This window comes from Arachis hypogaea, chromosome 19 (assembly GCF_003086295.3).
Source record: "Arachis hypogaea cultivar Tifrunner chromosome 19, arahy.Tifrunner.gnm2.J5K5, whole genome shotgun sequence".
NCBI classification, from domain to species: domain Eukaryota; kingdom Viridiplantae; phylum Streptophyta; class Magnoliopsida; order Fabales; family Fabaceae; genus Arachis; species Arachis hypogaea.
The window spans coordinates 68,862,165-68,873,503 of NC_092054.1; the positions used below are offsets into that span (position 1 = coordinate 68,862,165).

Below are 11,339 nucleotides of genomic sequence, written 5' to 3' on the forward strand. Positions count from 1 at the left end.
GCAATTTAGGAGCACTCCCACCGTGTAGCCTCCACCATTCACCTACATAGATACAAAAATCAAATACCTTTTAATGTTTATCACCCAACATATTAAACTTTGAAACTAAACTAAACTTGGATATGAAATAAGTCAAATAACTTACTAGGTTCGAGTCTTGATGCCGCTCTCTTAGCACTTTCCCTCCCAAAACTTTCTTTACAATCTCTATACAGTTGTATCTCTTGTATTGTAGCAACTGAGTCATCACAAAGTGTTTCAACATCAAGCAAATCAAGTAAAGATCTCAAAACATTTTCCTTCTCAACAAAACCCTCACTATAGAAAATGCCTAGATTTAAAAAGTACGCTGCCGCATGGAGATCACGCTTCAAATGCTTATCCCACCTCATTTTCAAGATACTCGTGTATGGCATATAAGCAGCTTTTCAATTTCTGAACATTGTCTTGACAGCATTTTTTGCTCTTTGCATGTCTTCATTCACGATTCCCAAAGAGGGATTTTCATCAGCATCAACAAGCCTCAACAACTTAATAAGAGGACCAACAATTTTCACAGTGGTAACACAGTTTTGCCAAAACTTACTGTCCAAGACAATTGAACTAACAATCTTCCCATTAGCACTTTTGGATAACTTATGAGAAGTGAAATATTTGTCCACCATCAATGACAGCAAATCTTCCTTGTGATCATATATACTTTTCAAAGAAATGAAAACAGTGGCAAAACATGTGACTCCTGGTCGAACAATTTCTGTCCAACTTTTTCTTTTTCTAAGCCAAGAAAATAAGATCATATGATTGTAGACAAACACAATCACTTTTGAAGCACGGGAAGCAAGGTCATCTATGTGAGGAATACTTGCAATATCTTTCAAAATAAGATTGATACAATGGGCAGCACAAGGAGACCAAAATATATTTGGGTATTTTTCATGAATAAGTTTTCCAGCAGATACATAATTAGCAGCATTATCAATGACCACGTGCACAATGTTACTAGGCCCAACCCACTCAATAACATCAGCAAACAAATTAAACAATGCATTGTCAGTTTTTATCACATCAGAAGCATCAACATTCTTAACAAATGACATACCACAGGACAATAAACTACAAAGTTAATTAAAGTTTGTTGCCTTTGATCAGCCTCCCATCTGCCATCAGCGTACAACCGGTGCTTTTCCATGAGCTCCTATACTTTTCAACCAGCAATTGACACTCTCTCTTAAGATCAGCCAGCAAATGAACTCTCATTTTATCATATGATGGTCCCTTGAAACCAGGTCCAATTGCAGCAACACTATCCAATGCAGGTTGAAAGCAAGGTGATTGAATTGCATTGAAAGGAATACGTGCATCAACAATCCATTTGGCAAGTCCCAACTTAGCCTTGTGCACAATTTCTTTACTAGCCAAAACACTTTTCAAAGTCGGTTGAGATCTTGGAGTAGTCCTTTCTTTAAAGTAACTTCCAATTTGTGTAGCTACTACAGCTCTTCTATTTCCTTTGTCTCCCGTTGTTGTAGGAACAACAGCTTGTACAGAGTTAGGCGATGCAACCTCTTGTGCAGGTGCTTCCCCACTATAAGACTCCTTCTCAAAATTTTTTTCCATCTTATTTTTTTTTTGTTTTCCATCAGAATCCTTTTGAATTGAAGTTCAACTTCTTCATTGACTTTGCTACATACTTTAATTTGTCTAGGAATATTTGCAAGATGATATTTCATCTTATATATTCCCCCTCCATTATAAGTATTCAAACAAAAGATACATCTATACTGTGCCTTATGATTTTTATCATATTTTACAGTGAAATATTTCCAACCCGGGTCAGATTTTTCTCGAGAGGAACCTGTCTGAGATTCTTGTACAGTATTATGTTGTTGCTGCTGATCATTTTGTGACTGTTCCATCTAAATTCAGAATGCCAGCGACCCAGAATCTAGACCAATATATCAATTCATAGTTCATAGTTCATACAATTTATATGGCATTCAACAGAGCAGAATTGACAAAATCAAAAAATTGAACAGAGCATAATTGAAAAGATGAAACAAATTGAAGAACAGAGCAGAGCAGAATTCTCAAATTCAACATACATCAAATTTATTCTCAAATTCAACATACAACAAATTTATTCAACAATTGATTAATCATATAAAAAAAACAAAAATTTTAAAAAATAGAAGAACAGAAGCCCAGAACAAAAAATGAAAAATAGCACGAACAGAAGCCAGAAACCTAGAACTTACCGCAAGAGAAGAACGAACAGAAGCCAGAAAATAGCACAAACAGAAGCCAGAAACCCAGAAACCAAGAAGCCAGAAACCCAGAACCCGCGACAATGCGCGACGACCCGCGACGGTGAACGACCACCCGTGACGGTAGGAGTGTTCTTCACGGCGTCAGTTGTCCGTCGTATGCAGAAGCTCCAGCCTCGAGCTTAGGGTTGGGAGTGGAGTGTTCTTCAAAGATTTTGGGAGATTAGGGATTTAGGGTAAACTAGTAAAGTGGCTGGCTTCTACACGCGTTTTTCAGCCTGTTTTTTTTTTTTTTTTTTATAAAAAAGCCAAATGACACCGTGTCATTACTAGGGGAAAACCGAAACTTGGAAAACCTGGGCCCGTTCGCCCGGTTAACCACCGTTTTGGACAGTTTTTCCACCAGTTTTTTGCAGTGCGGTTTTGCAGGTGGACTGGACCGGCTAGGTGACCAGTTTTCGGTTAACCCGGTTGAATTGGCCGGTCCGGTCCAGTTTACAGAATATTGGGTTTAGGGTTTATGGTTTGGGGTTGAGGGTTTACGGTTTAGGGTTTAGGCTTTATGGTTTGTATTTTAGGGTTTATGGTGTAGGGTTTAGGGTTTACTGACGAACAGATTTTTGCTAGTAAAGAATTCACAATTAAGTTCTCGTTGCAAGTATAGTTTCTAAACTAACAATAATCCTTTCGTACAAAAAATTGTTTGTCACAGGTAACAAACCCCTAATAAAATTGAAAACCAAAGTATTTAAACCTCGGGTCATCTCTCAAGGAATTGCAGGTAGGTGTATTTATTATTGGTTATGGAAGATTATCTTTTTGGGGTTTTTGAATAAGGAACAAGAAAAATAAATTGCAAGAAAGTAAATTAATAATTAAGAAAACTCTTAGCAAGATATGAAAACTGGACGTCCTATCCTAGTTATCCTTATCAATTGTGATGAGAATTGTTCGTTGCTCCCACTTGGTTATCCTCTAACTATGAAGGAAGGTCAAGTGGATAAATCAATATGAATCCTCAAGTCCTAGTCATCTCCCAAGGAAAGACTAGAGTTAGTGGAATTCAAGTCAATTAGCAACTCTCAATTATCAATCAACAAGGGAGTTTGATAACTCAAGAGTCTCCAATCAATCAATTCAAGCTAAGAATGTAAAAAGCTAAATTAAAATCATAAATATAAAATACATCAAATTGCATTAAATAGAAAAATCAAATCTAACATGAAGTTCATAAACGAATTTGTAAACATAAAGTAATTACCAAAAGGAAATTAGTAAACTAGAAAGCTAGAACAAATAAAAGTAGAAGAAAAACTAAATTAAAGGAACATTGAACGTGGAATGGAGAAGAAGTAAACCTAACCTAAGAGAAATCCTAAAACCTAGAGAGAGTTTTTCTAGAAACTACTTTTAGAACCTAAAATTGTGAATGATTGTTGAATGAATGAATCCCCCTTGAGTCTCTGCCTATCCCCTGGCTTTAGTCTGCGTTTCTGGGCCAAAAACTGGGTCTAAACTCAGCCCGAAATCACCCCCAGCATTTTCTGCGGTTTCTGCAGGTAGCGCATGTCACGCGTACGCATTAGTCACGCGTACGCGTCGATTTGGCAAAAATCCTGGTCATGCATACGCGTCGGTCACGCGCACGCGTCGCTTGTCTTCTGCGATAGTCACGCGTACGCGTCAGGTTCGCGCACGTGTCGTCGTGCAAACTCCAATTCACGCATACGCGTCAGGTACGCACACGCGTCACTGTAAATTTCTCCAAATCGTGCACACGCGTGAGACATGCGTGTGCATCGATGCTCGCTGGTTATCTCCTTAGTTTCTTGTGTTCCTTCCATTTTTGCAAGCTTCCTCTCCATCTTCTAAGACATTCCTGCCCTATAAAGCCTGAAACACTTAACACACGGATCACGACATCGATTGGTATAAAAGGGAATTAAAATACACAAATTAAAGGCTTAGGAAGTAAGTTTTCAATCATAGAACAAAACTAGGAAGGAATTGTAAAATCATGCAAATAGTATGATTAAGTGTGTAAAGACTTGATAAAAGCCACTCAAATCAGCACAAGATAAACCATAAAATAGTGGTTTATCAAACTTCTCACGCTTAAATATTAGCATGTCCTCATGCTAAGCTCAAGGAGATAAAATAAATGAATGGGGAAAGTAAGACTCATGAGATGCAACCTATATATGAATGCAACTATATGCGAAGATGGTTCTGCATACTTGGTTAAAAGTAAATAAGTTCTTCAAGACAAACTTAAATCAGATATCATTAATTCAAATCATACAGTAAATACAAGTTGACTTGTAAGAAGACAGCTCATGAAATCCGGGAACATAGAATCAAGCATTGAACCCTCACTGGTAGTATATGTGCACTCTAATCACTCAAGTGTATGGGGTAATTCACTCTAGTCTCCCCTATTCATGCTTTCTAAACTTTGTTCTTCACCTAACCAATCAACAAATATTTAATGTACTAATGCAAACATCATAAGGTCTTTTCAAGGTTGTAATGGGGCTAAGGTAAGGGTGAGGATATATGTATGGCCAAGTGAGCTATAAATTGAATCTTTGGCTAACCTAAGCTCTCACCTATACACACACTCTATATACTTCTAAAATCATGCCTAGCTACCCAAAATTTCCACTTTTGCATTATGTACTCATGCATCAACTCTTCTTTAATTGTATCACATATGCATTGATCTTTTATTAGCTTAACATTGGGATAATTTTGTCTCCTTATTTATTTATTTATTTAATTGAATATTTTTGAGTTTTTTTAAAATATAAAAGTAAACATAACATATCAATGCACATGGATTTTTAATTTTTTTGGTGTCACATGAGTAGGTACCCAAATTTCTAATATTTTATCATAACACATTCCCTATTAACCCATGTTCCCACAGTTTTTCCACACTTAGTTGATACACAATCTCTATCTTAAGCTAACCAAAAATTCAATTTGGGTAATTAATTGTTTTTCCGCTTAAGGCTAGTGATGTGGTAAAATATAGAACAAATGGAGAATAAAAGGCTCAAGGTGGCTGACAAGGGTAACTGAAAGGGTAGGCTATTTGGGATAAATGAGTTAATAACAAATGATGGCCTCAATCATATGCATGCATATAAATACACTAAATATTGGACATATAGAGTGGAACAAACTATAGATTACAATTATAGAGAAGAAAATACAGAAGAATAAAATATTATGGTTAAATAGTGTAACCATGTAATTAAGCTCAAATCTCACAGGTTGTGTGTTCTTAGCTATAATTCATGTTCCAATTTATACTCTTCAAATAAGTTTAACACAAATTTTTCAATTTAAATTAGTGAAATATTATAAAATAGAGTCTTAAAAGGAAATTTATTACTTTAACCAAGCAAACATACATGCAAATAATTATTATCATGCAATCTATTCTATTTAACAAAAGAAAAACTAAAATGTTGGTGTTAAGAGAGAGAGCTTACCTTCGGAAGTCAGGTACTGACCGACCTCCCCACACTTAAAGCTTGGCACCGTCTTCGGTGCCATCAGTTAGGAACAAAGGGGGGCTGGTAACAGCATCTCCATAGTCGGGGTTGTCATGGCTCCCGGTGCTGGTAGGTGAAGTGGAGTCCGGGGTGTCTGGTTCTTCTTCAGGTGGGTGCTTGCCAACAATTAGCTCTTTGAGGTATGTAAATCGGCGCTTGTGCTCTTTTCGTCCCCCTCCTCGTCGGTGGCTTGTTAGAGGCTTTCTCTTTACCCTTCCTGGTGGCCATCATGAAAAGGGAGAAAAGAAAAGGACATGAAATCGAAACGCTAGAACCAGGGGGAGGAAAATACAAGTGATAATCAATGCCAAGGTAAAGAGGAATATCATAAACACATGGTCGCGATTCCATGTAATTAGGACATCAATGGAAATATAGCATGATAAATTAAGACAATTAGATGCAAGATATTTATTAGCATGCCAGCAAGGGCATGAGTAGCATAGATCAAGCATTAATTGCTCAATTTGATTATCAAATATAACAAACTAACAATCACGTTTGTATTGACAATTATTTTTAATTAATAAAAGGTTGCAAGGGTTTTGTGAAAAACAGGCAGTAGAGTAGAATAATAGAATAATTAAGAATTCACAATGCCATATGAACTTTTCACAAACACTTGGTAGGCATGTAAAATATGTTAGGAAAAGTATGAAATCCAACATGCATTCAACCGAAAAATTGGTATTAATTGTCAAATCACTCCCTAATATATCCACAAGCTCGAGTATAATAATATAAGATCCAAATAAAGTTCCAACACCAACATAAAAATGCACGGAGAAGAAAGAAAAATAATTAAATGCAATAATTAAATGAAGAACGAGAGAGTAAAGGAGAGAGAATAAAAGAAACCTGAGGAAGAAGAAAGAAGTAGGAAGTAAGAAGAAAGAAAGAAGGAAGGAAGAAGAAGAAAGAAGAAAGAATGATAAGAGAAAGATAAGTAGGATTGGGGGAAGGAAGATTGAAAATCAGGCGGCGTACTAGTTCAATTTTGCAACGCATGCGACACGTACGCGTACAGCACGCGTACGCGTGGATCGCGTAAAATTGAGAGTGACGCGTAGGCGTCAGGCACGCGTGGATCGCCACATATTGAAAAATGATGCACACGCATCAAGGACGCGTACGCGTGGTTAAATTTGTTCCTTTAGCACAGTTCCAGCGTGGAGGCAGCACAACTCTCTGTTTGATTTGCTATTTTCGCCGATTTTCACCCCACGCATACGCGTCGCTGATGAATGGATTTTTGACGGTTTAGAATTTCTCTAATGAAATCTCGTTGCAAGTATAGTTTCTAAACCAACATTAATCCTTTCATACAAAAATTTGTTTGGCACTAAAACAAACCCCTAAATTTTGTAAACCGAAGTATTGAACCTCGGGTCGTTCTCCCTAGGAATTGTAATAAAGTGTCCTTGTTATTGGTTATGAGTTATGTTTGGGGTTTTGATAAGAGACATGAAAGATAAATGGCAAGGAAGTAAACTAATAGCTACAAAGGTCTTGGCAAGGTTTGGGGGTTAAGGATCTCTATCCTTATCACTAACCACAACATGAGAATTGGCAAGGATCAATCCCACTAAGTCATCCCCTAACTAATAGTAAAGGAAAGTCAAGTGAGCTATGCCAATCCAAGTCCATAAGTCCTAGCTCTCCACCAATTCAATTAGTGAGACCTAGAGTTAATGGCTCCCAATCATAAATTATTTGGACATTAGTCACCCAAGAGTTCCTAAGTTACCTTCCCAAGCCAAGAGCATAAAATTATACTCTAGAATCCGACCAAGCATTTTATCAAACACTTGGAAGGTACAAAAGAAAAGTATAGTAAAATTGCAAGAAAAGTAAATTTACACTACTCAATTGCGAGGAATTAAACAATAACAAATCAAATGAATAATAGAGGAACATGAATCATAAATTGCATTAAAGGAAAATGGAAGAACAAAACTGCATCAACATAAAAGTAGAGAATTACAAGAATTAAATGCTAAACTAGAGAGAAGAGATGTAGAAGAAGAAGAATTACAAAAGGAAAAGTAAATCAAGGCATGAAATTAACCTAGATCTAAGAAATTCTAATCTAGATCTAACCTAATCCTAATTCTAGAGAGAAGAGAGAGATTCTCTCTCTAGAAACTAACTTTTCCTCCAAAAATAAACTAAACTAAACTAATTGGTCACGAATTGGTCCATCCCCCTTCAATCCTTGGGTTAAATAGCATCAGAAATGAGTTGGATTGGGCCCAAAATGCACCAGAAATCGCTGGTCACGAGTTGCACTTAAGTGGGTCATGTGCAACATCAGCGCGTACGCATACAGTGCGCGTGCGCACCCCTAAACGCGATGAAACTATGGCAAATTTTACATTATTTTGAAGCCCCAGATGTTAGCTTTCCAATACAACTGGAACCGTGTCATTTAGATCTTTGTAGCTCAAGTTATGGTCGATTAAGTGCAAAGAGGTCAGGCTTGACAGCTTTGCGATTCCTTCATTTCTTCATGAGTTCTCCATTTCTACATGCTTTTCCCTTCATTCCCTTGATCCAATCTTTGTCTCCTAAATATGAAATCACTTAGCAAACACATCAAGGCATCTAATGGAATCAAGGTGAATTAAATTTAGCTATTTCAAGTCCTAAAAAGTATGTTTTCACTCTTAAGCACAATTAAAGGAGAATTTTCAAAACCATGCTATTTAATTGGATACATGGGAGAAAAGTTGACAAAACCCTCTAAATTTAACACAAGATAAACCCTAAAAATGGGGTTTATCAGTCGCTGACCCTTACGCGTGGGTTGAGCTTTTTACAAGGACGCGTACACGTGAGGTATGCGTACGCGTGGCGTGGCTTGTGCACCATGCACCCTTCCCGCGCGTCTCTCGCGCAACTCTCTGTTCAGGTGTGCATACGCAAACGACGCGCACATCATGCGCTTGTGCGTCGATCCCTCTTTTTTTATGCAGAATGCAAAATACAATATGCAGATTAATATGCAGAAATTGGGAAGAAAAAACTTATGGAAAATAAAATAACACTAGGAATAAAAAGGAACAATCTTACCATGGTGGGTTGTCTCCCACCTAGCACTTTTAGTTAGAGTCCTTAAGTTGGATATTTGGTGAGCTCCTTGTCATGGTGGCTTGTGCTTGAACTCGTCTTGAAACTTCTACCAATGCTTGGACTTCCAATAAGCTCTATCAATACCAGGTAAATTTCTCAAGCTTTGATGGAGTTCTTCACAAGGTTTGAGCTCCCAAAATTGATCCTCATATATTCCTGGATCCCAAATCTTGATTTTACACCTGTCTTCAAGTTGATCATCATGATTCCATCCGGATGGTAAGCAATCTGAATTCTCACTAAGGCATCCAAACTGCTTCCTAGACCCATTCATTCGAGCTCTACACCATCCCTTGCATTTAGATTTTGAGCTCCCAACCACAATGAGCCTAGGATTGTGTTGCCAACCACTAACCATCTCCCTCTTACTCTTAAAGCCACAAAGAGCTCAAAGCCGACCATCTGTTTCAAGTAGCCCATATTCAAGTGGGAAAGTAAAGGTTAAGGATAAGTATTTTACCCACTTGAATGTTGTATTGGATGGTAATGGCTTTGGGGGAGAGGTCTCCAATAGTTTCGGCAAGGTAATTTCAAGCTCCATTCCCTTGTGCTCTCCCTTGACATCTTCCACCTCTTTACAACCTTCTTCAACTTCAACCGCAACCTCATCAAATTCTTCTAATCCTTCCCCGTTACTCAAGTCATAAGTTGGAAGTTGAGAAAAGTCTACCTCCACTTCATTTTCAGATTCACTTGGAGATTCTTCAAACTCAAGGGATTCAATCGCGGATGCGAGTTAATCATTAGGATGGCTTGATTCATGCTCATCATTACCAAGGGAACTTGCCTCTTGATTTATTCCGTCCAATTCTTCATAAGGAACATGCCTTGGAGGCTGTGCACCATCCTCCTCAACATCAATTTCGATCTCATTGGAGGAATACTCTACAATTCTGGATTCTCATAGAGGTTCAGCATCTCCGAGATCTTCAACTACTTCCACCTCTTCTCTGGCAAGCGTAGCTTCTTCCAATTGTTCTAATACAAAATCATGCCTCTCACTGTCCACCGGAGTTTCTGGTGTCTCCTTCCTACTACGTTCTTCATTAGATTCTCCACATGAGTGTCCAAACATTAGAAAGCTAATCGGTTTATCGCTTGCTCCAGTTGATGAAGAGTTACATGAAATTGATCCACTGTTTCCTTGAGACGATCCTTTGATTTTTGTTGCACTCGGATTGCATGATTAGGATCATATGGCTCTTGGATGAATGGATATGGACATGGTGTATATGGAGGTGGTGGTTCCTGGGAGTAGTTGGGTTTGAAGTGGGGGTGGCTCTATGTATGGTTCATATGGCTCATAGGGTGGTTGGTATGGTGGATAAGAATTACGGTCATATGGGGGTGTTTGGTGGTAAGGGGCTTGTGGATATGGTGGTTCAAAGTTATGTTGAGAAGGGGGTTCATAAGCATATGGTGGGGCTTGTTGGTAACTACAAAGGGGTCCACCATATTCATCATCTTGGTATGCACCCTGGAATGGCTCTTGACCATAGTAATTTGGTGGAGGTTGGTTGTCACGAAAAGGTCCACCATAACTATTGTCTTGGTATGCATCATAGAATGGTTGTTGGTTATAGTGCATTGGAGGGGGTTGTTGCCAAGAGGGTTGATCAAATCTTTGTGGCTCCTCCCATCTTTGATTGTTCCAACCTTGATGTATGTTCTCATTATAGTGTCCATTCCTTGCAACATAATTTGAACTAAACTCATAGTGACAGGGGTGAGAATTCATAGTAGCAAATAAAAATTAAAAACAAAAACAAATAAATAAGCAAAAGCAAATATTTACAATAACCAATAATAAGGCACACGTTTGCAATTCCCCGGCAACAGTGCCATTTTGACTAATAGATTTTTTCTAGTAAAGAATTCACAATTAAGTTCTCGTTGCAAGTATAGTTTCTAAACTAACAATAATCCTTTCATACAAAAAATTGTTTGTCACAGGTAACAAACCCCTAATAAAATTGATAACCGAAGTATTTAAACCTCAGGTCGTCTCTCAAGGAATTACAGGGAGGTGTATTTATTATTGGTTATGGAAGATTATCTTTTTGGAGTTTTTGAATAAGGAACAAGAAAAATAAATTGCAAGAAAGTAAATTATAATTAAGAAAACTCTTAGCAAGATATGAAAACTGGACGTCCCATCCTAGTTATCCTTATCAATTGTGATGAGAATTGTTCGTTGCTCCCACTTGGTTATCCTCTAACTATGAAGGAAGGTCAAGTGGATAAATCAATATAAATCCTCAAGTCCTAGTCATCTCCCAAGGAAAGACTAGAGTTAGTGGAATTCAAGTCAATTAGCAACTCTCAATTATCAATCAACAAGGGAGTTTGATAACTCAAGAGTCTCCAATCAATCAATTCA

The 11,339-nt window shown here is 37.7% G+C and overlaps 1 protein-coding gene across 1 annotated transcript; it reads right to left on the reverse strand.

Moving 5' to 3' along the window:
- Positions 1–428: 428 nt before the first annotated feature.
- LOC140182284 (uncharacterized) lies at positions 429–1,097 on the reverse strand. Its single transcript, XM_072228438.1, has one exon. The coding sequence runs from the start codon at positions 1,095–1,097 to the stop codon at positions 429–431; it is 669 nt and encodes a 222-aa protein (XP_072084539.1).
- Between the last annotated feature and the right edge of the window lie 10,242 nt (positions 1,098–11,339).